General features: G+C 45.6%; 1 protein-coding gene and 1 long non-coding RNA gene across 4 annotated transcripts; one reads left to right on the top strand and one right to left on the bottom strand.

Moving 5' to 3' along the window:
- Positions 1-619: 619 nt before the first annotated feature.
- On the bottom strand, positions 620-24,950 carry PDCD2L (programmed cell death 2 like). Of its 3 annotated transcripts, none has more exons than XM_001091018.5 (7): positions 24,824-24,950; positions 24,547-24,713; positions 24,372-24,432; positions 19,395-19,768; positions 14,345-14,455; positions 5,581-5,729; positions 620-793 (listed from the first exon to the last, which is right to left on the bottom strand). In XM_001091018.5, exons 1-7 carry the CDS (start codon positions 24,929-24,931, stop codon positions 648-650), a joined length of 1,116 nt encoding a protein of 371 aa, XP_001091018.3. In that variant the 5' UTR covers positions 24,932-24,950; the 3' UTR covers positions 620-647. The 3 variants fall into 3 exon arrangements, with proteins under 3 accessions (XP_001091018.3, XP_077838210.1, XP_014979010.3); XM_077982084.1 differs by having other exon boundaries at positions 19,395-19,762; XM_015123524.3 differs by lacking the exon at positions 14,345-14,455.
- Positions 24,951-25,183: 233 nt separating this feature from the next.
- On the top strand, positions 25,184-27,120 carry LOC144337392 (uncharacterized). Its single transcript, XR_013410440.1, has 2 exons — positions 25,184-25,819; positions 26,128-27,120. It is a non-coding gene; the product is annotated as an uncharacterized LOC144337392 (long non-coding RNA).
- Positions 27,121-27,670: the final 550 nt, after the last annotated feature.

The following is a 27,670-nucleotide window of genomic DNA, read 5'->3' as shown; positions in this document are numbered from 1 at the left end:
ATGTCTGAACATGGCTGGGAGTGTTTTTATACTGCTGTTACAGGGCTGAAGAAGGGAAGGGGTCGATCATGTTAAAAATAAAGAAAAGGGAGACTGGAAGGCAGCTGGATAAAGGGACAGTCTCCAGAACGGAGTAAAGACCCCTTCCTGGGATGCGACAGGAGGAGAAGGTGGGAGTGGGTGAGGGCGGGGACCTGGGCTGATGAACATGGGCAGGTCTAAACAGCCAGGGTCACAGAGCAAGAACCTCCAGCAGCTAGAGCAGGTTCAGTGGCTTGATCAGGTGCCAAAAATAGCATAGGGCGCACTGGAGTGCAGGTGTCAGAGGTGTAAACAAGAGGCAGACCACTGCTCTTGGCTCTTTTGCTGCTCTCCCTCCCCACTAGAATGCCCACCAGGATGGCTGTGCCGGCAACACCAGCCCTCTGGACTAGAGAGGAGCTACCTTCCTAGCTGCCACTGTGACAGCTGGCCCTGGACCCTGGAAGGGCAGACCAACCCACAGTCAGGAGGTCCTGGCCCAGCCCCAGCCCAGGCACCAGCACCCAAAGGCAAAAAGCAACTCAGAAAAACAGAGGTTAATAACTTGCAAGTTAAAATAAGGTACATACACACATACTTGAACATAAAAATTGTTTTAATTTATATTAATAAAAGGAAGTGCTCTTAAACAATAATTCATCTGGGTCTTCTTGTATAATACAAAATTCTTCCATGGGGATCTGATGATTTGGGGGCCAGCAACTCTTCTCACATGTGTAAACTAGAATTGTTCCAAATTCCACAGAAAGACCTGAAAAATACAATGTATTCAGGCTTCCAGCAAAAAGAGTTATGAGACTGATGTTACTAAAAGGAGTGATTTTACCTTACAAGCTGAAAAAATAATTAGGTAAAGCAAAAACAGTGCTTACTGCTTTCAGCTATAACAGAATCACAGTCTATCCTATAATAAGTGAATATTGATAAAAAGCAGAATTAATTTAAAGTGGAAGGAAAATGTACTTTAAAAATAAACAAAAATTTCAACAAGTGTTCATCACAACTGTCTAGATATCTGATGTTGAAAATCTATATTAAAATGTATCAGAGCCTTTGGCTAGGTGTGGTGGCTCACACCTGAGTTCCCTGCATTTTGGGAGGCCGACGGGGAAGGACAGCTGGAGCCCAGCCTAGGCAACATAGTGAGACACCTGTCTCTACAAAAAAAAAAAAAAAAAAAAAAAAAAAAGTTATAAGAAAAAAAAAAAATATATATATATATGTATATATATATATATATATATCTCATATAGCCTGGTTGACATAGTGAGACTTTACTAAAAAAAAAAAAAATTCACTGGGTGTAATGGTGCACACCTGTAGTCCCAGCTACTTAGGAGACTAAGGCAGGAGGATCACTTGAGCCCAGGAGATAAAGGCTGCAATGAGCTATGATCGTACCACCATACTCTGGCCTGGGTGACAGAGGGAGACCCTGTCTTTAAAAAATTAATAAATAAAATAAAATAAAAATAAAAGAGAAATATATGGCCGGGCGCGGTGGCTCACGCCTGTAATCCCAGCACTTTGGGAGGCTGAGACGGGCGGATCACGAGGTCAGGAGATCAAGACCATCCTGGCTAACAAGGTGAAACCCCGCCTCTACTAAAAAAATACAAAAAACTAGCCAGGCGAGGTGGCGGGCGCCTATAGTCCCAGCTACTCGGGAGGCTGAGGCAGAAGAATGGCGTGAACCCGGGAGGCGGAGCTTGCAGTGAGCTGAGATCCAGCCACTGCACTCCAGCCTGGGCGACAGAGCTAGATTCGGTCTCCAAAAAAAAAAAAAAAAAAAAAGAGAAATATATATATCATAGAACACACTACTGCCAAAAAAGGATAAGGATTCAGGAAAAAAAAAAAAGAAAGAAAAAAAAAACCCTAAGAGTTTATAGAAAATTATCAATGAATAAAGCCATAAAAAAAAGCATACCAAGAAAACATAAGCAATAAGAACTCCCGATGATATTAGAACAGAAAAGCAGGAGTCAAAAGGATGACGTAGGCAATGATTTGCAGCAGCAAAGGAGAAATACGTTGTTTAAAAATGTATGCATTGGCTGGGCACAGCATATTGGCTCAGGCCTATAATCCCAGCACATTGGGAGGCTGAGGCAGGAGAATTGCTTGAACCTGGGAGGTGGAGGTTGCAGAGAGGAGAGATGGTGCCACTGGGCAATGGAGCAAGAGTCTGTCTCAAAAAACGAAAGAAAAAAAAAATGAAAAAACGGCAGAGTTTATTAACTGGTATATGACCTTCTTCTAGGAGAATGTGACTGGTAAGGGAAAATCGCCTCAAGTGAGCATGTCTACAACTCCAGTAAACACACTGCGCATGCGGCCTCTCCCAAGTGCTGGCGGGCCACTATGCCCATCCCAAGGGAAGAAACAAGAGAAGTAACACAAGACCCGGGAAGTACAAAATCCCAAGTCAAAGGTCAAAAATGGACACTTCAATCTCTCAGGTTGCCTCGTTGGCCCCCTCTTCCAACTGTATTTACTTCCTTTCGTTCCTGCACTAAAACTTTTTAATAAGTTTTCACTCCTGCTCTAAAATTTGCTTTGGTCTCTCCTCTGTCTTATGTGCCTCAGTCAAATTCTTTCTTCTAAGGAGGCAAGAACTGAGGTTGCTACAAACCCCTACAGATTTGCCACTGCTAACAGTATTGTGGCAAAAATGTTAGTTACAAAGGGGGGAAAAATCAGACCACCCTCATACCTCTACAAAGCTACATTCCATGCAAAAGACATTTCTATATAAGTGAAAAATCTCAGAGATCAGAATGCCCATAAGCCCTTCCAGAAAAATATATTTCCCAGTGAGACTGAACCACCAGATGACAGGAGGCACCAGGGCAATGGCTGGCAGGGCTTTCACTGTCAGAAGACAACACAGGGGTCTACAAGGTTCTGAAAAGAGAAAGTGGGATTTAAAAATTTTATACATGGGTTGCCCCTCAAATATGAAGCCACATTACCGTGCACAATCTGAAGCAAGGCACTTCTGAGCCCTCCTAAAAGCTATTACTTGAGAAAATCCAGCTAATGAAAAAAGGATCAAAATAAAACAGGAATAAAAAAGCTCATTGTAAGAGTGGTGATGAACACTGAATCCATTTACACATAGAATTAAGGCTATCCAAACAGCTGTGATAATTATGATACTGGCTGGGCGCGGTGGCTCATGCCTGTAATCCCAGCACTTTGGGAGGTCAAGGTGGACAGATCACTTGAGGTCAGGAGTTCGAGACCAGCCAAGATGGAGAAACCCCATCTCTATTAAAAATACAAAATTAAGGGCCGGGCGTGGTGGCTCACGCCTGTAATCCCAGCACTTTGGGAGGCCGAGGTGGGCGGATCACAAGGTCAGGAGATCGAGACCATGGTGAAACCCCGTCTCTACTAAAAATAGAAAAAATTAGCCGGGCGCAGGGGCGGGCGCCTGTAGTCCCAGCTACTCGGGAGGCTGAGGCAGGAGAATGGCGTGAACCCGGGAGGCGGAGCTTGCAGTGAGCCGAGATTGCGCCACTGCACTCCAGCCTGGGCGACAGAGCGAGACTCCGTCTCAAAAAAAAAAAAAAAAAAAAAAATTAGCAGGGTGTGGTGGTAGGCGCCTATAATCCCAGCTACTCGGGAGGCTGAGGCAGGAGAATCGCTTGAACCTGGGAGGCAGAGGTTGCAGTGAGTCGAGACAGTGCCACTGCACTCCAGCCTGGCTGCAGATTGAGGCTCCGTCTCAAAAAGAAAAAAAAAGATACTGGGTCCGGGCGTGGTGTGGTTCATGCCTATAATCCAAGCACTTTGGGATGCCGAGGCAGGTCAGGAGTTTGAGACCAGCCTGGTCAACAACAGTGAAACCTGTTTCTACTAAAAGTACAAAAAATTAGCTGGGTGTGGTGGTGGGCACCTTTAATCCCAGCTCTTCATGAGGCTGAGGCAGGAGAATCACTTGAACCTGGGAGGCAGAGGTTGCAGTGAGCTGAGATTGCGCCACTGCACTCCAACCTGGGCGAAACTCCATCTCAAAAAAAAAAAAAAAAAAAAAAAGATACTGAAATATTTCAAGGTAGGAATAGGGTATGAATTTCCTTATCTACTATGGTAAGGTGCCAGATGCATACTATCTAAAACTGAAACATAGGAAGAATGTAATTTTCTGTTAACAACAGAAGCACCTTTCAGAAACTTGGGCCTCTTGGGTAAAGAACCTATTACCAAAAGTCCAGGCCAGGCGCGGTGGCTCACGCCTGTAATCCCAGCACTTTGGGAGGCCAAGACGGGCAAATCACGAGATCAGGAGATCGAGACCATCCTAGCTAATACGGTGAAACCCTGTCTCTACTAAAAAAAAAAAAAAAAAAAATTAGCTGGGCGTGGTGGTGGGCACCTGTAGTCCCAGCTCCTAGGGAGGCTAAGGCAGGAGAATGGCGTGAACCCAGTGGGCGGAGCTTGCGGTGAGTGGAGATCGTGCCACTGCACTCCAGCCTGGGCAACAGAGCAAGACTCCGTCTCAAAAAAATTCCAGTAACTGCTTCACTTATACTTAACATTCCTTCTGTTAATTTGTACAAAAATTTATTCTAAGACTTTTAATTACCATGTTAGTGAATTTCCCTATTTTAGGAAAATTATTTTCATCTAGCCATCCATACATTCATCTAACTTGCTGTTTGTCTTTAAGTCAAAAATGATTATTGGAATAATGGTTATTAACATTGATAATAGTTGTAATTTCTGGCCAAGCATGGTTCATGCTTGTAATCACTTTAGGAGGCCAAGGCAGGAGGATCGCTTGAGTCTAGGAGTTCGAGACCAGCCTGGGCAACATGGCGAAACCTTGTCTCTACAAAAAATGCAAATTCCAGCCTGGCCAACACAGTGAAACCCCATCACTACTAAAAATACAAAAACTAGACGGGCATGGTAATCCCAGCTACTGGGGAGGCTGAGGGAGGGGAATTGCTAGACCCCGGGAAGTAGAGGCTGCAGTGAGCCAAGAACGTACCACTGCCCTCCAGCCCAGGCAACAGGAGAGAGACTCCATCTCAAAAAATAAATAAATCAATAAATATATATATATAAAAAAAAGACTGGCTGGATTACAAATTTCTTTTTCTGTTTTTTGAGACAGAGTCTTGCTCTGTCACCAGGCTGGAGTGCATTGGCGCGATCTTGGCTCACTGCAACCTCCACCTCCTGGGTTCAAGTGATTCCCCACCTCAACCTCCCAAGCAGTTGGGACTACAGGCACATGCCACCATGCCCAGCTAATTTTTTATATTATAGTAGAGACAGGGTTTCACCACACTGGCCAAGAAGGCCCCGATCTCCTGACCTCGTGATCCGCCCACCTGGGCCTCCCAAAGTGCTGGGATTACAGGCATGAGCCACCACACCTGGCCTAAATTTCTTAAAATAATTTTTTAATTCCCAAATTTTCTATAATTTGCTTATGATATTTTATAAGTAAACAAAAGGTTTTTCATTTATTTAAAAATAATGCCAGAAATCCACAAACTCAAATTAATTTAGGCTTCTCACCTAAATTAGCACTCTTGAGCATGCTGACCAGTGCTGGCATAAGCTGAAACTCAAATATCCTTCGGCCTCCACATTGGCTGCAGGCTGGAAGCTCGGTGACTTCTGATGTAGGGCAGGTCAGAAAGAGTGGCTCTCCACTCCAGGAATACCTAGGACAAGGAAACAAAGAACCCCGAATTAGAGCCACACAAGTCACATTCTAGCATCTAAGGCCGTGCTTTGCAACCTTTCTTTGTTTCTTGCAGAAATCCTCCAAAGGCCCAAAAACCTAGCACCATGGCTGTAAAGCATAGCAAGATATCTGGAAATCTTGTCAGTGTTCGATTCAAAGTCTCAAAGGCATTAAGTCAACGTTCAATTGAATCTAGGTAAAGCTGTGACGAAGTTCAGACCCAGCTCCACTGCAGATTAAATGGAATCAGCCCTCCACACTACTGACCTTACAGAGGAAGGGGCATGCCTTAGAGCATAAGTCCCCAACCCCCAGGCCATGGACCCCCAGGTCATGGACCAGTACTGGTCGGTAGTCTATTAGGAATAGGGCCATGCAGCAGGAGGTGAGCAACAGGCAAGCGAGCATTACCACCTGATCTCCACCTCTTGTCCCTATGAGATTCTCATAGCAGCGCAAACCCTATTGTGAACTGCACATGCGAGGGATCTAGGTTGTGTGCTCCTTATGAGAATCTAATGCCTTATGATCTGAGGTGAACAGTTTCAACCCAAAACCATGCCCCACGCCCCCCACCTCAGTCTGTGAAAAAACTGCCTTTCACAAACCAGTCCCTGGTGCCAAAAAGGTCAGGGACCACTGCCTTAGAGGGAGTAAACATTCACTTCTGTTTTTGGGTTTTGTTTTGTTTTGTTTTTTTTAGATAGAGCCTTTTCCGTTGCCCAGGCTGGAGTGCAGTGGCACAATCACAGCTCACTGCAGCCTTGACCCTCTGGGCTCAAGCAATCCTCTGACCTCAGCTTCCTGAGTAGCTGGGAACAGATGCACATCACCATACCCAGCTAGTTTTTAAAAAAAATTTTGTAGAGACAGGGTCTTGCTCTACTGCCCAGGCTGGTCTCAAACTCCTGGCCTCAAGTGATCCTCCCACCTCAGCCTTCCAAAGTGCTATGATTACAAATGTGAGCCACCATATCCAGCTCACTTCAATACTACTGGTCTTCGATATATAATTTCTGGTAATCATTTTAAAAGTTACTAAACATGCAAAGAAGCAGGAAAATTTAACCCATAAAGAAAGTCAATGCAAGGAGACCCATGGACAAGATGATAAATTTATCAGACAAAAACTTTAAAATACCAATAATAGGCCAGGCGCGGTGGCTCACGCCTGTAATCCCAGCACTTTGGGAGGCCGAGGCGGGCGGATCACAAGGTCAGGATATCAAGACCATCCTGGCTAACACTGTGAAACCCCATCTCTACTAAAAATGCAAAAAATTAGCCGGGCGAGGCGGCGGGCGCCTGTAGTCCCAGCTACTCGGGAGGCTGAGGCAGGAGAATGGCGTGAACCCGGGAGGCGGAGCTTGCAGTGAGCCGAGATCGCGCCACTGCACTCCAGCCTGGGCGACTAAGCGAGACTCTGTCTCAAAAAAAAAAAAAAAAAAAAAAAAAAAAAAAAATCAATAATAAATACGTAAAAAAAAAAAAACAAAAAAAACCCTAGTGGAAAAGGTAGACCAGGTGCAGTGGCTCACACCTGTAATTCCAGCACTTTGGGAGGCTGAGGCGGGTGAATCACCTGAGGACAAGAGTTCGAGATCAGCCTGGCCAACATGGTGAAACCCCATCTCTACTAAAACTACAAAAATTAGCCGGGCACAGTGGCAGGTGCCTGTAATCTCAGCTGCAGGGGAGGCTGAGGCTGAGGCTGCAGAATCACTTACACCTGGAAGGCAGAGGTTGCAGTGAGCTGAGATTGCTTCACTGCAATCTAGCCTGGATGACACAGCGAGACTCCTTCTCAAATAATAATAATAATAATAATTATACAAAAATTAGCCAGACATAGTGGTGCACGCCTGTGGTCCCAGCTGCTTTAGACGGTGTGGCAGGAGGATCACTTGAGCTCAGGAGTCTGAGGCTGCAGTGAGCCATGACTGCACCACTGCACTCCAGTCTACGCAACAGAACAAGACCCAATCTCTAAATAAACAAAACAAAAAAACAAACAAAAAAGCAACATAAAGAGTTTAAAAAAAGACAAAAAAGGGAACAAAATAGCAAACTAAAAATACTCAAGTCACCGACAAGCAGGTTCAATAAAAGGAATACAGAAACAAAATCAAAAATCTCCCCACCAAATGCAAAGCCAGGTGTGGTGACAAATGCCTATAACCCTAGCACTTTGGGAGGCTGAGGTGAGGGAATTGCTTGAGTCCAGGAGTTCAAGACCAGCCTAGGCAACATAGTGAGACGCCCATCTCTTTAAAACAAAAAGGAAAGAAAAAAGAAATGGAGGAAGAAACAATAACAGAATAAAATTAACCCAACATGGCAGGGTACAGTGGCTCATGCCTGTGATCCCAGCATTTTGTGAGGCAGGCGGGTCACCTGAGGTCAAAAGTTTGAGACCAGCCTGGCCAACACAGCAAAACCTGTCTCTACTAAAAATACAAAAAAATTAGCCAGGCATGGTGGTGTGCACCAGTAATCCCAGCTACTCAGGAGGCTGAGGCAGGAGAATTGCTGAACCTGGGAGGCAGAGGTTGCAGTGAGCCAAGATTGTGCCACTGTACTCCAGCCTGGGCAACAGAACAAGACTCTGTCTCAAAATAAATAAATAAATAAATAAATAAATAAATAAATAATCCAACAATACCAATGATTAAAGAGACTGCATATTCCGTGTTAAAAAAAATCATAACTGTTAAGTTGAACTTCATCAAAATTTAAAGCCATCTGTCAGAATCTGTTTGAATGCTAAAAAAATTAAACTGAAAAAGGACTTGTACTCTTGACCATATGAAGAATTCCTACAACTCAGTAACACAAACACAAACAATATGGCAAGAGATTTGAATGACGCTTTATCCAAGATGATATACAGAGATGGAAAACAAGCACTTGAAATGATACTCAACATCATTTGACATTTGAGGAAATGCAAATTGAAGCCACAATAAAATGCCACTACACACCTTCTTAAATGGCTAAAATTAAAAACTGAACATCCCAAGCATTAGCAAAGATATACAGGGAGTAGAATTCTTAAAAAAACAGCTAGTGGGAACAGAAATGGCATAACCACTTTGGAAAATGGTTTGGCCTGTTTCTTAACAAGTTAAACATGCATATACCACATAACACAACCATTCTATTCCTAGGTATCTACCCCCACAAAATCAAAACATGTCTTACAAAGAGATGTAAACAAATGTTCATAGCAGCTTTATTTATAATAGCCAAACACTGGAAATAACCCAAATATCCATCAACTGCTAAATGTATAGTGGCACATCCATACAATGGAATATGACACAGTGGTCAAAAGGAATGAACTATTGATACATGCAATAAGAATGAATCTTGAAGTATGCTAAGTGAATAAAACCAGACCAAAAAAAAAGTATATTCCGTGTGACCTTATACACTTTCACAGGAAATGCACTAAGGTGCGACAGAAAGATGATCAGTGGTTGCCTGGGGATTGGGGGAGCAGCACGGGACAGGGTTGGCAAGAACTTGCGAAGGAGTATGAGGAAACTTCTGGCAGGGAGGAATATGTTTACTGTCTTGACTGTTGTGATTTCAGGGTTGTATACAGATGTCAACTTATCTAAGTGCACACTGTAAAAATATAGGCAGTCTGTTGTATGTCAATTGTACCTCAATAAAGCTGCTGAAAAATAAATGTAAACAGACACACTTCACTATAGAAGATACATAGATGCCAAATGAGCACATGGGAAGATGCTCAACATCATTTGTTATTAGGAAAATGCAAATTCAAACCACAAGGAAATACCACCACCACCTACTAGAATGGCTACAATTTAAAAGATTGACAATATTTTTTTTTTTTTTTTTTTTTTTTGAGACGGAGTCTCACGCTGTCGCCCAGGTTTGAGTGCAGTGGGGCGATCTCGGCTCACTGCAAGCTCCACCTCCTGGGTTCACACCATTCTCCTGCCTCAGCCTCCTGAGTAGCTGGGACTACAGGCGCCCGCCACCGCGCCCGGCTAATTTTTTGTATTTTTAGTAGAGACGGGGTTTCACTGTGGTCTCGATCTCCTGACCTTGTGATCCGCCCGCCTCGGCCTCCCAAAGTACTGGGATTACAGGCGTGAGCCACCGCGCCCGGCAAGATTGACAATATTTTTAAAACCACCACCAGGCTAGGTTTCTCAATGCCAACCATTCCTATACTCCCCGTATTTCAGTATTTGCATATTTAGTTCTTATTTCATTAAGGAAAAATTCCCAATTTTATCTTTGAATATTGTTTCTGATCCATCCATTAGGTTCTCTATTTTGGAGACCAATTCTCCTCATAGTAAATACAATTATGAACCCTTGCTCAAGTCTTTATACCAGTACTTTGATTTTTAGCCAAGTCTATTATGTTCCCCAATTTTTTTTTTTTTTAAGACAGAGCCTCACTCTGTTACCCAGGCTGGAGTGCAGTGGCGCAGTCTCGGTCCGCTGCAAACTCCTCCTCCTGGGTTCAAGCAATTCTCCTGCCTCCGCCTCCTGAGTAGCTGGGACTACAGGCACCCGCCACCAACCCCAGCTAGTTTTTCTATTTTTAGTAGAGATGGAGTTTCACCATATCGGCCAGGCTGGTCTGGAATTCCTGACCTTGTGATCCGCCTGCCTTGGACTCCCAAAGTGCTGGGATTATAGGTGTGAGCCACCACGCCCGGCCTATGTTCCTTATATTCTATATGTATTAGATACGTAATGTCATGGGGCTTGGTTTCTTTAGCAATTCAATTTCCGATTCATACATAGTTACTTTATTTTCTCACCTTTGAGCTCTTGTTTTATGGAATCTATTGTCTTATGAAGTTCTTATACATTTTGAAGCATCTGCTGGGACTGATGTGCTCCTTGGATTGTATTTTATTTTATTTTTTGAGACAGAGTCTCACTCTGTCACCCAGGCTGGAGTGCAGTGGCACGATCTCAGCTCACTGCAACCTCTGCCTCCCAGGTTCAAGCGATTCTCCTGCCTTAGCCTCCTGAGTAACTGGGACTATAGGCGCCCACCACCATGCCCAGCTACTTTTTGTATTTTTAGTAGAGACAGGGTTTCACCAGGTTGGCTAGAATGGTCTCGATCTACTGACCTCATGATCCACCCGCCTTGGCCTCCCAAAGTGTTGGGATTACCAGTGTGAGCCACCGAGCCCAGCTGGATATTTTCTAGCAGACTTGGTTCTTGAGCTTTTTGTATGTGCTCTTCATTTCCTTAACTATTCTTGCCACAGTATGATTACCTGGGTGGCATGCTATTTTTCATCTAGCTCACGCCTAAAAGGTGCAACTCAGTTTAGACCATCTATTTGCTCTGAAATGTCTGCAGAGGTTCTCATTGATTTCCTGTCCATCTCATATGAGGCCTGTTTTCCCCTCTCGAGGAGTACTGCCCATTTCCTCTGCATTTCTGTAGGTAGTAAAAGAGGGAACTGGGGCGAGGAGATAGTTCTTCTGGGACTAGATGCAATCTTTATTAGAATACCTGGGCTTTGTTTTTTCCTCTGAGACAGTGTAAAATACTGTATGTTGAGAAAGATCCCACTCCAGTGGAGGCGAAATTGCCCTTAACTTTCCAATCATTGCTCTGACTCATCATGGAACAAAGGAATGTTGCTTCTGAGAGGCAATCCCCAATTCCTACACCACCTCCCCACCACACCCAGTTCTTCAGCCAACATGGTGGAGGAGGTCCACCATCCTCCACATTAGGACATGCAAACTCTCCTCCTGTGTGCTTCCTTCCAGACATTATTAACTGAAAATTCTTAGGTCAGGTGCGATGGCTCATGCCTGTCATCCCAGCATTTTGGGAGGCTGAGGTGGGTGGATCACCAGAGGTCAGGAGTTCGAGACCATACTGGCCAACACGGTGAACTCTCATCTCTACTAAAAATACAAAAATTAGCCAGGCATGGTGGCACATGCCTGTCGTCCCAGCTATTCAAGAGGCTGAGACAGCAGAACTGCTTGAACCCAGAAGATGGAGGTTGCAGTGAGCTGAGATCATACCACTGCACTCCAGCCTGGGGGACAGAGACAGACTCCGTTTCCAAAAAAAGAAAATTCTTTGTGGACTCATCAGTATATTTTAGGCAGGTGAGAGAAAAGGCCTGTGGGATTAGAACTTGCACTTAACCATGCCAGAAATTTCTGTACCTTTCTCTGCAAAGACTAAATTAGTTACATAAGTGAATAAATATATGTGAAACACTCAAGAACTCTATTAGACATTTACTGATATTATATCCTGGGTTATCACTTTGAGTTTTATAGTACTAAGCCCTTTTCCTTTTTTCAATGCTGATAAAACGGAACTTCTTTTTTAATATTTACTGTTTTATTTGGGCTAATTTTTAGCTTTTAGATTCACTGTCGTACGTATCGGAGAAAAAGGCCATTTGAGCTAATTCTGCCCACTTTGTCTGGACCTGTTTTTACTATTTTTATAAACTATACCTGCTATTTTTATAAACTATACCTGCTGGGTATGTCATTTCCTCTGAGGCCTTCCTGATAGCCTACCTAAAATAGCTCTATTTTTTCCTCATTTATCACTTATGGAAATTACACAGGTTTTTTTTTTTTTGAGACGGAGTCTCCCTCTGTTGCCCAGGCTGGAGTGCAGTGGCGCAATCTCAGCTCACTGCAAGCTCCGCCTCCTGGGTTCACGCCATTCTCCTGCCTCAGCCTCCTGAGTAGCTGGGACTACAGGCGCCCACCACCTCGCCCGGCTAGTTTTTTTTTGTATTTTTAGTAGAGACGGGGTTTCAGCATGTTAGCCAGGGTTTCAGCATGTTAGCCAGGATGGTCTCGATCTCCTGACCGCATGATCCACCCTCCTCGGCCTCCCAAGGTGCTGGGATTACAGGCGTAAGCCACCACACCCGGCCCATACAGGTTTGTTTTTAATCTCCCATTCTAGAAAATAAAATATATGGACCAGGGGCAGGACGCAGTGGCTCAAACCTGTAATCCCAGCACTTTGGAAGGCTGAGGCGGGCAGATCATTTGAAGTCAGGAGTTCAATAGCAGTCTGACCAACATGGTGAAACTCCGTCTCTACTAAAAATACAAAAAGTAGTCGGGTGTGGTGGCTGTAATCCTATACTCAGGAGGCTGATGCAGGAGACTCTTTTAAACCCAGGAGGCAGAGGTTGCAGTGAGCCAGGATCACGCCACTGCACTCCAGCCTAGGTGGCAGAGCGAGACTCCGTCCCAGAAAAATAAAAAAAAAATTAAAAAATAAAAATAAATATATGAGCCAGGGGTTGTGGCTGACGCCGGTAATCCCAGCACTTTGGAAGGCCGTGGCAGGAGGATCACTTGAGGCCAGGAGTTTGAGAGCACACTGAGCAACATGATCAGATCCCATCTCTACAAAATACATTTTTTAAAAAATTAGCCACACATGGTGGCACACACCTGTAGTTCTAGATACTTAGGAGGATCGCTTGAGCCCAAGAGGTAACGGTTACAGTAAGCAATGATCACGCCACTGCACTCCAGGGTGGGCAACAGACTGAGACCCTCTCTCTAAAAAAAAAAAAAAAAAATTAATAATAATAATAGTCCAGGCACAGGGGCTCATGCCTGTAATCCTAGAACAAACTCTGAGAGGCCAAAGCAGATGGCTGGCTTGAGCTCAGAAGTTTGGAACCAGCCTGGCCAACATGGTGAAATACCATTTCTAAAAAAATATACAAAAATTAGCTGGGCGTGGTAGCATGTGCCTGTAGTCCCAGCTACTTGGGAGGCTGAGGTGGGAAGGTCACTTGAGCCCGGGAGGGTGCACTGAGCTATAATTGATCACACCACTGCACTCAAGCCTGAGTAACAGAGCAAGACCCTGTCAAAAAACAACAACAAAAAAATTAAAGCCAGGCGTGGTGGCTCACACTTGTATCTCAGAACTTTGGGAGGCCAAGGCGGGCAGAATACATGAGGCCCGCAGTTCCAGACCAGTCTGGCCAACATGGTGAAACCCCGTCTCTACTAAAATACAAAAAAAAAAAAAAAAAAAATTAGCCGGGCATGGTGGCGGGCACCTGTAATCCCAGCTACTCAGGAGGCTGAGGCAGGAGAATTGCTTAAACCCGAGAGGTGGAGGTTGCAGTGAGCCAAGATCACGCCACTACACTCCAGCGTGGGCGACAGAGCGTGACTCCCTCTCAAAGAAAAAAAAAATTAAATTAATAATAATAATAAAGGCTATGAGAACATGGACTTCGTCTGTGCCATTTCCTGCTATGCCATTTCCTGCTATATCTGCAGCACCTACAAATAGCAGCACCTGGCATGCAGAATAGACTCCCTAAGTATTTGTTAGACAAATGAGTGCGCTTTACCTTACTGAATCCTTCTACACAACTGAATCCTCCTACACATCCTATAACGTAGGTATATGGTCCTATAAAGCAGGTATTAGGTTCTCTCTTGATTTGGGGAATACTGTAGGTTTTGCTTTTCTCATATTTTCCTGTGTTTTCCAAACTAACATGTATTACCTTTATAATCAAGGAAAACAATAAAATGAACTGTGCCTTTTTTTACCTCAAAATCTGCTCCTGACAAGCAGCAATTCGCTTCATGAATTTGTAAAACGTCTGATCTCCACTTTTAATTACGGTTTTCTCATATTTTTCATCACCATCATTAGAAAGACTAAAAACAGAAGCAGAAAACACTTGTGAATGTCTATATCCAGAAAATTACAGCATTTGCAAGAGGAAACAAGATAATTTTCTTTTAAAAAAATTTATCAGGCCAGGTGCGGTGGCTAACACCTGTAATCCCAGCACTTTGGGAGGCCAAGGCAGGCAGATCACAAGGTCAGGAGATCGAGACCATCCTGGCCAACATGGTGGAACCCCATCTCTACTAAAAAACACAAAAAATTGGCCGGGCGCGGTGGCTCAAGCCTGTAATCCCAGCACTTTGGGAGGCAGAGACGGGTGGATCACGAGGTCAGGAGATCGAGACCATCCTGGCTAACAGGGTGAAACCCCGTCTCTACTAAAAAAAATACAAAAAAAACTAGCCGGGCGAGGTGGCGGCACCTGTAGTCTCAGCTACTCGGGAGGCTGAGGCAGGAGAATGGCGTAAACCCGGGAGGCGGAGCTTGCAGTGAGCTGAGATCCGGCCACTGCACTCCAGCCTGGGCGGCAGAGCCAGACTCTGTCTCAAAAAAAAAAAAAAAAAAAAAAAAACCACACAAAAAATTGGCTGGATGTGGTGGCGCACGCCTGTAGTCCCAGCTACTCAGGAGGCTGAGGCAGAGGAAATCGCTTGAACCCGGAAAGTGGAGGTTGCAGTGATCCGAGATCACAACACTGCACTCCAGCCTGGTGACAGAGTGAGATTCCGTATCAAAAAAAAAAAAAAAAAAATCATGCCTGTAATCCCAGCACTTTGGGAGGCCGAGGTGAGCGGATCACCTGAGGTCAGGAGTTCGAAACCAGCCTGGCCAACATCTTGAAACCCCATCTCTGATAAAAATACAAAAAATTAGCCGGGCGTGGTTGCGGGCGCCTGTGATCCCAGCTACTTGGGAGGCTGAGGCAGGAGAATCACTTGAACTCGGGAGGTGGAGGTTGCAGTGAGTCAAGATCGCACCATTGCACTCCAGCCTGGGCAACAAGAGTGAACCTCTGTCTCAAAAAAAAATTTTTTTTAATTTATCAGGTCAGTGCAGTGGGCTCACGCTTGTAATCCCAGCACTTTGGGAGCCCAAGGCAGGGGGATCACTTGAGCTCAGGAGTTCAAAACCATCCTGGGCAACCTGGCAGAACCTCGTCTCTACAAAAAAATACAAAAATTAGCTGGGCATGGTGGTGTGCACCTGTGGTCCCAGCTATTCCAGAGGCAAGGCTGTGGTGAGCCATGAGCACACCATTGCACTACAGCCTGGGTAACAGTGTGAGGCCCTGTCTCAAAAAGAAAAAGAAAAAAAAAAACTGTCAAAGTAAAAAACTGTAAAACTGTCAAGTAATTTTTTTTTTTTTGAGAGGGAGTCTCCCTGTGTCACCCAGGCTGAGTGCAATGGTGCAATCTTGGCTCACTGCAACCTCCATCTCTTGGGTTCAAGCGATTCTCCTGCCTCAGACTCCCGAGTAGCTGGGATTACAAGTGTGCGCCAACACACGTCCGGCTAATTTTTGTATTTTTAGTAAAGACAAGGTTTCGCCATGTTGGCCAGGCTGGTCTCCAACTCCTGACCTCAAGTGATCCGTCTCGGCCTCCCAAAGTGCTGGGATTATAGGCGTGAGCCACCGCACTCAGCCAAAAACTGTCAAGTAAATATTTTTGATATTTAAATTGTGTACATGTAGCTCTATAGTCCCCTGCCCCACCCTTCTCCCAAGCTATTTTCTTTTTTTTTTTTGAGACGGAGTCTCGCTCTGCCGCCCAGGCTGGAGCGCAGTGGCCGGATCTTGGCTCACTGCAAGCTCCGCCTCCCGGGTTCACGCCATTCTCCTGCCTCAGCCTCCCGAGTAGCTGGGACTACAGGCACCCGCCACCTCGCCCGGCTAGTTTTTTTGTATTTTTTAGTAGAGACGGGGTTTCACGGTGTTAGCCAGGATGGTCTCGATCTCCTGACCTCGTGATCCGCCCGTCTCGGCCTCCCAAAGTGCTGGGATTACAGGCTTGAGCCACCGCGCCCGGCCTCCCAAGCTATTTTCAACTCTTGGGTAATTACTTACAATTTAAAAAATCGCAGGGCACAGTGGCTCACACCTGTAATCTCAACACTTTGGAAGGCCAAGGAGGGTGGATCACAAGGTCAAAAGATCGAGACCACCCTGGCCATATATATATATATATATATATATATATTTTTTTTTTTTTTTCCGGCTGGGTGCAGTGACTCAGGCCCGCGATCCCAGCACTTTGGGAGGCCAAGGAAAATGGGTCACTTGAGGTTAGGAGTTTGAGACCAGCCTGGCCAACATGGTAAAGCCCCATCTCTACTAAAAATATAAAAATTAGCCGAGTATGGTGGTGGGTACCTGTAATCCCAGCTATTTGGGAGGCTGAGGCAGGAGGATCACTTGAACCTGGGAGCTGGAGGTTGCAGTGAGCCGTTATCACGCCACTGTACTCCAGCCTGGGCGACAAAGTGAGACTCTGTCTCAAAAAATAAAAAATAAAAATTGGCTGGGCGCGGTGGCTCACGCCTGTAATCTCAGCATTTTGGGAGGCCGAGGCGGGTGGATCACGAGGTCAGGAGAGCAAGACCATCCTGGCTAACACGGTGAAACTCCGTCTCTACCAAAACTACAAAAAATTAGCCAGGCACGGTGGCGAGTGCCTGTAGTCCGAGCTACTCAGGAGGCTGAGGCAGGAGAATGGCGTGAACCCAGGAGGCAGAGCTTGCAATGAGCTGAGATCGCACCACTGCACTCCAGCCTGGGCGATAGAGCGAGACTCCATCTCAAAAAAAAAAAAAAAAATTTTTTTTAAATTAGCTGAGTTTGGTGGCACACACCTGTGGTCCCAGCTACGGGGGAAGCTGAGGCCAGAGGATCCCTTGAGGCCAGGAGTTTGAGGCTACAGTAAGCCATGAGCAGGCTGGGCGCGGTGGCTAACACCTGTAATCCCCGGCACGTTGGGAGGTCGAGGTGGGTGGATCGCTTGGGGCCAGAACTTCAAGAAAAGCCTGGGCAATATGGCAAAAGCCCATCTCTACTAAAAAGAAAATACAAAAATTAGCTGGGTGAAGTGGCACACGCCTGTGGTTCCAGCTACTCGAGAGGCTGAGGCATGAGAATTGCTTAAGCCTGCAAGGCAGAGGTTGCAGTGAGCCAAGAACGTGCTACTGCACTCCAGCCTGGGCAACAGAGCAAGACTGTCTCAAAAAAAAAAAAAAAAGCCATGACCACACCACACCACTGCAGTTCAGCCTGGGAAACAAGGCAAGTTTCCATCTCTAAAAAAAAAAAAAAAAAAAGACAAATACTCTAGAAGAAACCCACCAAAAATAAGCAAATACATAAAAACTTAAGAAATTAAAAAATAAAAAATCTTGCCAGGCGCAGTGGCTCACACCTGTAATCTCAGCACTTTGGGAGGCCGAGGCAGGCAGATCACATCATCAAGAGATTGAGACCATCCTGGCCAACATGATGAAACCCTGTCTCTACTAATAATACAAAAATTAGCTGGGTGTGGTGGCGCGCACCTGTAGTCTCAAATACTTGGGAGGCTGAGGGAGGAAAATTGCTGGAACCCGGGAGGTGGAGGTTGGAGTGAGCCAGGATCGCACCACTGCACTCCAGCCTGGCAACAGAGTGAGAGTCCATCTCACAAAAAATAAATAGATAAATAAATAAATAAATAAATAAAAAATTAAAAGTCCTTATAACCATCAGTTCTATTAAGCGTTATTTTCAAACACCAACATGTCTTCATGCACTCCCCTTCATCATTATTCTGAAAAAGCCTACAAATGAAACAGTTCTGGTAAAGAACCAGGCCATTTCTCCGAACATTCTATTGTAATTTTTTTATTCTAATAGTAACAAATGCTGGGTGCAGTGGCTAAAAAAAATTTTTAGTCCAGGCACAATGGCTCACACCTGTAATCCCAGCACTTTGGGAGGCTAAGGTGGGTGGATCACCTAAGTTCAGGAGTTCGAGACCAATCTGACCAACATAGTGAAACCCCATCTCTACTAAAAATACAAAAATTAGCTGGGCATGGTGGCACATGGCTGTAATCCCAGCTACTCAGGAGGCTGAGGTAGGAGAATCACTTAAACCCGAGAGGCAGAGGTTGCAGTGAGCCGAGATCATGCCATTGTACTCTAGCCTGGGCAACAACAGTGAAACTCCAAAAAAAAAAATTTTAATTGGTCAGACATGGTAGCGTGCACCCGTACTCCCAGCTACTTGGGAAGCTAAGGTAGACTGCCTGAGCCCAGGAGTTCAAGGCTGCGTGAGCTGTGATCACAGCAATTAACTCCAGCGTGGGTGACAGAGTGAGACCCTGTCTCTCTCAATCAATCAATAAGCAAAAATGATCATTCTTACTTCTTTAGAGAGCTTTGGTTTATAAAGCCTTTCAAGATCTACTCTCTCGTTTGACTCTCAAAATCATGTGATGAAACAGAGAACAGAGATATCACTATCACTCTCACTTTACAGAATTCAGGATCTGGAAGCATCTCCGAGGTCCTGGGCCAGTTCTGGAGCCACAGCCAAGAGTCAATAAACAAATGGCATTTTTCTTTTCCTTTTTCCATTTTTTCACCCCAATCTTATTATCCCAGATCAAATGGCAGTTTTCTAACTTGCCTGTCTCTGCTATAAAGACATATTAGAAATATAAAAGAAAGTTAGAGTCAGTGAACGCATCTTCTATAAATACTTGCCATCTCTAACTTCTGTTTGTTCATCTTTGTTCACTGTCTTAACGGGAGTTATAAATAGAGCAGGGTTTTCAAGCTAACTCAAGTTGGCTAATAAGGAAGTAAAGTGAAAAGGTCCTACATACAAGTTCTGCCTGAAAGTTTCCCCAGGTCCTGTGGTGAAACTGAAGGGTAACTCCTATGGCTGCTTCCCAATCCAGTCACCTGTCAACCTCAGGAGCACACATCCTCACCTTTGGGAAAGCAACTGATCCATGGCAATGCCTTCTCTCTGCTGATAGTCCCTCAGAAGGCTGTGGGCATGATCCAGGTTGACAAAGTCTATGTATTCATCCTCGTCTGCAACACAGATGTAGTAGGGCAGGAATAGCGGCAGCCCAGGAGACAAGGCGGTCTGCTCCCCAGGAGGCACAGGATGGGCAGCACCCAGGACAGCATCCTGCAGGCGGAGGTCTTGGAGCCGAGCAGTCCAGTCTACGTCTTTGGCACTGCTGGCAGCATTCCCAAAATCCAAGGTAAGCTGTGGTGAAGGCGCCTCCTCAGTGTCACTTCCCCAGTCATCAGCACCTTCACACCAGTCCTCAGCTGCAAGGCTGTTTTCCTGTGTCTGGAAAAATATTCAGTGAATGAGGTCCGAGCACATTTGGGAGGTTTATTCCATTACTTCGGTTCCAGCCACCCATCCCTGTGCCTTCCAGAGGGAGCCTTCACACCAGCCCCTTCCCCTCTGGCACACTCCAATCAAACTTTCTAGACTTTATGTACTCAAAAGTATGTTGAAGGAAACTTAAAATACTTGTCTTTCCTTTTCAGGGTGTGGGGAAAAGAGAGATCAGCTTGTTACTGTGTCTATATAGAAGGAAGCAGACATAAGAGACTCCATTTTGTTCTGTATTTGAGATGCTGTTAATCAGTGACTCTACCCCCAACCTTGTCCTTGCAAGAGACATGTGCTGTGGTGACTCAAGGTTTAAAGGATTTTAGACTGTGCAGGGTGTGCTTTGTTAAACAAGTGCCTGAAGGCAGCTTGCTGGTTAAAAGTCATCACCATTCTCTTAATCTAAAGTAAGAGAAAAGCATGTGTCTCCTCCCCGTCCCTGGGCAATGGAACATCTCGGTGTAAAACCCGATTGCATACTCTGTTTACTGAGATAGGAGAAAACCGCCTTACGGCAAAAAGTGGGACTTGCTGGCGCAATGCTGCTAAAAAGTTTGTGGAGATGTTTGCATATGCATATCAAGGCATAGCATTTTTCTTTAAACTTATTCATGTCACAGGGATCTTTGTTCATATGTCTTACTGCTGATTTTCTCCCTACAATGATCTATTTGTCCTGCCACTCCCTTATCTTTAAGAATGGTAAAGATAATTATCAATAAATACTAAAGGAACTCAGAGACCAGTGCTGCCATGGGTCCTCTGTATGCTGAGCGCTCGTCCCCTGGGCCCTCTTTTTCTTTCTCTATACTTTGTCTCTGTGTCTCATTTCTTTTTTCAAGTCTCTCGTTGCACCTAACGAGAAACGCCCACACGTGTGGAGGGGCAGGCCACCCCTTCATGGGGCGAGTGTGACAGATATAGTACATGGTTTATTCAACCATCTGTTCCAATATCTTTCTGTTGTGCTTCATGTATTGCAAGAACTGAAAAGAAAGAACTACATTTCCCAGACTCCTTAGCACCTAGGGTTTCAGACTCCTTAGCACCTAGGGTTTCAGATATGATTAGGTGTCTGGCTAATCAGGTCTACTAGAGAGAGACATGAACTTGAGACAGAGTGAAGTAGAAAGACAGACCACGTAGCAAAAGGCAGTCAGAGTGTAGACATACACAGAACAAGGTTTTAGAGCCAACAGTTCTGTGGTGAAGACAGCATCTAGTTCACCAGATCACACTTAAGCTTCCTGACAGCAGGAGAGGTGGCATAGCAGCTCCTTCAGGGACAGTTCTCAGGTGTGATTCTGGAGGGCATTCCTGGAGCCTCCTCCTTCAGCCTATCCACTTACTAAAAACCTGACTCCTGTGCTAAGTCTGTCTCAGCTTAAAAGCCAGGCGTGGTTGCACATGCCTGCAATCCCAGCTACTCGGGAGGCTGAGGCAGGAGAATAGCCTGAATCCAGGAGGCAGAGTTTTCAGTGAGCTGAGATCACGCCACTGCACTACAGCCTGGGAGACAGAGTGAGACTCGGTCTCAAAAACAAAAACAAACAAACAAACAAAACAGTACTTTTCTAATTATCTGCACTTGAACACTGACAAATATAGGCACTGTCTTCAACATTTTATTCGAGTACTGCTAGTACTATGCCTAGCAAACATCAAGAACTGGGTGCAGGCTGGGCCCAGTGTCTCATGCCTGTAATTCTAGCATTTTGGGAGGCTGAGGTGGGTGGACTGTTTGAGTCCAGGAGTTCAAGACCAGCCTGGGCAACATGACAAAACCCCATCTCTACAAAAAATAAAAAAGTTAACTGGACATGGTGGCAAGTGCCTGTAATCCCATCTACTCAGGAGGCTGAGGTGGGAGAATGGCTTGAGCCCAAGAGGCAAAGATCATGCTACTGCACTCCAGCCTGGGTGACCAGAATGAAACCCCATCTCAAAAAAAAAAAAAAAAAAAAAAAAGAAAAGAAAAGAAAAAAGAACTGTGTATATATAAAGATACATTTACAGTCAAAGGAGGCTAAATTTTGTTCTGCAGCTACCAACTTGCCTGCCTTTTCAATAAATTCAGATTTCATCTTATGAAATGTGTTAAAACATATATATACCTCATAACGTATATTTACTATAAAGACATATATGTTATCACATACAACCACATATATGTACATCCCCATATATATTCCCAAACAGGAAAATCAGTAAACTGTATCTCAAGACCTTCAGTGTAAGTTTGAAAAAACTACTATATACACAATGGAATATTCTTCACCCTTAAAAAAAAAAAAAAAGGAAGTTCTGTCGTTTGTGACAACATGGATAGAACTGGAGAACATTTTGCTAAGTGAAATAAGCCAGACACAAAGACAAATGCTGCATGTATTCACTTACATGTGGAATCTAAAACAATTAACCTCAAAGTAGAGTAGAATGGTGGTTAAAGAAATGTGGAGTGGCCGGGTGCGGTGGCTCACGCCTGTAATCCCAGCCCTTAGGAGGCCGAGGCAAGCGATCACGAGGTAAAGAGATCGACCATCCTGGCTACATGGTGAAACCCCGTCTCTACTAAAAATACAAAAATTAGCTGGGTGTGGTAGTGTGTGCCTGTAGTCCCAGATACTCAGGAGGCTGAGGCAGGAGAATCGCTTGAACCCGGGAGGCTGAGGCTGCAGTGAGCCGAGATCATGCCATTGCACTCCGGCCTGGCGAAAGAGCAAAACTCCATCTCAAAAAAAAAAAAATCTGGAGTGAGCGGGGCATGGTGGCTCATGCCTGTAATCTCAGCACTTTGGGAGGCCGACGAAGGTGGGTCACCTGAGGTCAGGAGTTCGAGACCAGCCTGGCCAACATGGTGAAACCCCGTCTCTACTAAAAATACAAAAATTAGCTAGGTGTGGTGGTAAGCGCCTGTAATCCCAGCTACTTGGGAGGCTGAGGCAGGAGAATCCCTTGAATCCAAGAGGTGGAGGTTGCAGTGAGCCGAGATTGTGCCATTGCACTCCAGCCTGGGCAACAAGAGTGAAACTTGGTCTCAAAAAAAAAAAAAAAAAGAAAGAAACCTAGAGTGGAAAGAGTAAGGAGATGATGGTCAAAGAATACAAAACCTCAGTTATTCAGGAGGAATGTGGGTTTTTTTAAGTTCTACTGCACAGCTTGAATGTAGTTAATAATACAGTATTGTGACTGGGCATGGGAGTTCAAGCCTGTAATCCCAGCACTTTGGGAGGCCGAGGCGGGTAGATGACGAGGTCAGGAGATGGAGACCATCCTGACTTACATGGTGAAACCCTGTCTCTACTAAAAATTCAAAAAAAAAAAAAAACACCAATTAGCTGGCCGTGGTGGCGGGCGCCCATAATCCCAGCTACTTGGGAGGCTGAGGCAGGAGAATTGCTTGAAACCCAGGAGATGGAGCTTGCAGTGAGCAGAGATGGCACCACTGCACTCCAGCCTGGGCAACAGAGCAAGACTCCATCTCAAAAAAAATAAAAATATTTTGTATTTCCAAATTGCTAAAGGAAATTTCAAATGTTCTCACAAGACGTTAAGTATCTGAGGTGATGAATGCATTAACTGGCTTCATTTAATTATTCCACATGATATTCATGAATCATAACCATCACTTTATACCTCATAAATTTATACATTATTATAAACTATCAATTTACAGTTAAAAAAAAATGTTGAAGACATCCAGGAGGAAGTCTCCATCTCGCTCTCTTTTTTTTGGGAGGGGAGAGGGTCTGGCTTTGCCACCCAGGCTGAAGTGCAGTGGCACAAGTGTAGGTCACTGCAGCCTCAACCTCCTGGACTCAAGCAATCCTCCCACCTCAGCCGCCTGAGCAGCTGGCACTACAGTTGCGCGGCCATCATGCCCGGTTAATTTTTTTTACTTTTTATAGAGAGGACGTTTTGCTATGTTGCCCAGACTGCTCTCCCAACATCTTTTTTTTTTATACGGAGTCTGTTATTCAGGCTGGATTGCAGTGGCATGATCTCAGCTCACTGCAATCTCCACCTCCCGGGTTCAAGCGATTCTCCTGCCTCAACCTCCCTTGTAGCTGGGATTACAGGTGCCTGCCACGATGCCCGGCTAATTTTTTGTTTTTGTTTTTAAAAGAGACGGGGTTTCATCATGTTGGCCAGGCTGGTCTCGAACTTCTGACCTCTGATGGTCCGCCCGCCTCGGCCTCCCAAAGTGCTGGGATTACAGGCGTGAGCCACTGCGCCCGGCCTGGTCTCCAACTTCTGAGCTCAAGCAATCCTCCCACCTCAGCCTCTCAAACAATGGTGGGATCACAGGCGTAAGTCACCACGCGGGGCCGCCATCTCCTTTTAACAAAGGAGTTAGAAAATAAAAATAAAGTAAAATAGAAGAAAAAAAAACCCTCACAAAACCTCAAGAAAATAGCATTCTATGGTTCTGCAGAAAAGCAAAAAACACTCCATGTACTTCAAAGAACACGGCTTTAAAGTCTGTCCCAAACTATACTCTGGATAACATCCTCAAATGACAGAAAAAAAATAACATGCCAACCACATTTACCTGAGCGTCCTGCGCCTCTCTCTCTGGAACCTGCAGGCACTGGGAGCGGAACACCTTCCAGCTTCGGGGTGAAGACAAAGGGCCGTGAGGGCTACACCCCTACTCCAGCCCGACGGCCTGCCCCAGCCCGCTGGAAAGGACACCCCAGAAGCAGCTCTGGGACTTCCCCGCCTACCTGCGCGCACCGCCGGTGCTGCAGCCGGGGCAGGCGCACGCGAACACGTGCAGCAGACGGTGAAACGGAGAGCCTTCCAGCGGGCAGTACACCTGCACGATCAGGGCGAGCGGCTGCCCGCAGCGCTGACACACGGGCCTGGGCGCAGCCACGGTGGGCAGAGCGTCCTGAGGGGACAGAAGAGGCGCTCAGACTCCAACTCTCCCCGGGACCTTGCCCACTCCCTCCGCACCCTTCGCCACCACCCATCGACCCCAGCTCCGGCACCCGCCCTCACCGGAATGCCGCCCAGCTTGCTAGCAGTCCAGGCGTCCGGCCCTGTGGGGCTGCCGTGCACCGGCGCATCTCGAAGTCCCAGCAGCACCGGCTTCAGAACGGCCGCCATGGCTGCCTGGCGACCAGGTGAAAACGCGAACTACGGCAGCCGAGCGGGCGCGCGTGTCCGCGCACGCGCAACGCATACACTGACATGATAGCCCCGCCCCCTTACTAGGATCCGATGCGGAGGCGTGGCTTTAAGGCGCGTGCACTCAGGTCCAAGAGCCGCAGAGGCGCTGCTGGCATTTTGTGCCCCTTAATACGCTGTAATAGGAAGTACACACCATCTACTAGGAAGTAGTTTTGCCAAAAAGCTAACTTTTTTTTTTCCTTTTTTTGTTGAGACGAGCACTTGCTATATTGCCCACACTGATCTTGAACTCCTGGCTCCTGGGTTCAAGTGATCCTCCCGCCTCTGCCTCCCAAAGTGTTGTGATGACAGGTGTGAGCCACTGGGCCCAGGCTCCAAAAAGCCTTCCCGGGAAATAAAAATTTTAGGTGGGATAATGGTATTATCAATAACAAGAAGAACAATGAAGTTTTTAATTTTTAGAGAAACACACCAAAATGCTTATAGATGAAATATCTGGGATTTGCTACTACATAATTAAAGTGGGATGTAGATACAGTAAGATTGGCCATGAATTGATAATTGTTGAAATTTGGTGCCAGGCACATGGAGATTTATTCTATTTGGGTTTTATATGTTTGAGATTTTTCGGAGTTTTTATTTTTGTTTTGTTTTTGAGACAGAGTCTCGCTGGGTCGCCCAGGCTGGAGTGCAGTGGCGCCATCTCACTGCAACCTCTGCCTCCCAGGTTCAAGCGATTCTCCTGCCTCAGCCCCCCAAGTAGCTGGATTAGGATTACAGGTGCCCACCACCACGCCTGGCGCCCAGCTTTTTTTTTTTTTTTTTGAGACGGAGTTTCTCTCTTGTTGCCCAGGCTGGAGTGCAGTGGCATGATCCCAGTTCACCGCAACCTCTGCCTCCAAGGTTCAAGCCCTTCTTCTGCCTTAGCCTCCCAAGTAGCTGAGATTACAGGCATGTGCCACCACGCCCGGCTAACTTTGTATTTTTAATAGAGACAGGGTTTCTCCATATTGATCAGGCTGTCTTCGAACTCCCAACCTCAGGTGATCTGCCCACCTTGGCCTCCCAAAGTATTCGTATTACAGGTGTGAGCCACTGCGCCCAGCCACACAATACAGTTTTTTAAATTCCTGCAGCACAACGTGGGTGAATTTCAAAAGCATCATGGGAAGAAGCCAGACACAAAAGGTACTGTTCTGGTCAAAGCAGAACTTCAGGGGAAAAAAGATCAGTTCAATGGTAGTCAGGAATTGGGATGAGGGAGTAGGACTGGACCACAAGAGTGTCAGGAACTTTTGAGGGTGAGGAAAATGCTGTATATCTTGTCTGTAATGGTTATAAGACTGTATATACACTTGTGAAAACAGAACTGTATAGCAAAGAAAGGTGAATCTAGTAAGATTCATTGGGGTATAATATGTAAATTATATCCCAATAAACCTTTTTTTAAATGCAGGCTGCAAAAACATTATTTTAGGATTCATAACATGGTATGCAAAGGAAACGTATGTTTTCAAGGATCTACACCTCAAAGGAGGAAGCACCAGCCTTTGTGATGTTCGGCTTTAGCCCAGCAAGGACCTGGAGACGCAACCTGTTTAATCCTGTTTTATCACACTTCAACCTGACAGCTGTAAAAGGCCCTGTGATGCTGGGCACGGTGGCTTGCACCTGTAATCCCAACACTTTGGGAGGCCAAGGCAGGAGGATCACTTGAGCCCAGGAGTTCAAGATAAGCCTGGGCAACACAGTGGTGTCTCCAGGGCAGGGTCTTGACTACAGGTTGTCCAGGTTCTTGGAATGCTGAACAGAGAGGTGGACAAAACACACAAAAAAGCAACAAAAGAAGGAACAAAAGCACAGATTTATTGAAGCGAAAGTACACTCCACAAAGCAGGAGGAGGCTCAAGCAAGTGCCCTGTTTAGAAAATCTGGGGTTTAAGTACCCTTTAGAGGTTTCCTATTTGGTTACACCCTATGTAAATAAAGACTTGGCCTGCCACCAATCAGAGGCTGAAGTGAACGCTCCCTTGTCTCTAGACCCTATTCTCCTGTCTCAGTGAGACCCTATCACTACAAAAATTTATTTTCTATTTTTCTTATTTTTTTTTTTTAAACAACAGTACACTGATCTACAAAAATTTAAAAATGAGCTGGGTGTACTGGCTGTCTCACGTGTCCGTGTGAAAAGACCCCCAAACAGGCTTTGTGTGAGCAACATGGCTGTTTATTTCACCTGGGTGCAGGCAGGCTGAGTCCATAAAGAGTCAGCAAAGGGTGGTGGATTATCATTAGTCCTTGTAAGTTTGGGGATAGGCAGTGGAGGTAGGAGCAACGTTTGCAGGCAGGGGGTGGATCACACAAAGTACATTCTCAAGGTGGGGGGAGAATTTCAAAGAACCTTCTTAAGGGTGGGGGAGATTACAAAGTACATTGATCGGTTAGGGTGGGGCAGAAACAAATTACAATGGTGGAATGTCATCAGTTAAGGCTATTTTCACTTCTTTTATGGATCTTCAGTTGCTTCAGGCCATCTGGTCACAAAGGATATGATGGCTTAGCTTGGGCTCAGAGGCCTTACACTGGCATGCATCTGTGGACCCAGCTACTTGGAAGGCTGAGGTGAGAAAACCACCTTAGCCTGGGAATTTGAGGCTTCAGTCAGCTATAACTGCATCACTGCAGTCCAGCCTGGGCAATGAAGACCGTGTCTCT

Source organism: Macaca mulatta, chromosome 19, assembly GCF_049350105.2.
Source record: "Macaca mulatta isolate MMU2019108-1 chromosome 19, T2T-MMU8v2.0, whole genome shotgun sequence".
Taxonomy (NCBI): domain Eukaryota; kingdom Metazoa; phylum Chordata; class Mammalia; order Primates; family Cercopithecidae; genus Macaca; species Macaca mulatta.
This window is presented reverse-complemented; position numbering and strand designations above follow the sequence as displayed.

What these genes read in the sequence shown, in the direction of transcription:
- PDCD2L (XM_001091018.5), bottom strand. Translation starts at nt 24,931, where the DNA reads ATGGCGGCCGTTCTGAAGCCGGTGCTGCTGGGACTTCGAGATGCGCCG. An exon ending in GCAAGCTGGGCGGCATTCCG is followed by an intron (nt 24,714 to 24,823) that starts GTGAGGGCGGGT and finishes CTGTCCCCTCAG; the next exon opens with GACGCTCTGCCCACCGTGGC. An exon ending in TGTCAGGAGCAGATTTTGAG is followed by an intron (nt 5,730 to 14,344) that starts GTAAAAAAAGGC and finishes TCCTTGTCCTAG; the next exon opens with GTATTCCTGGAGTGGAGAGC.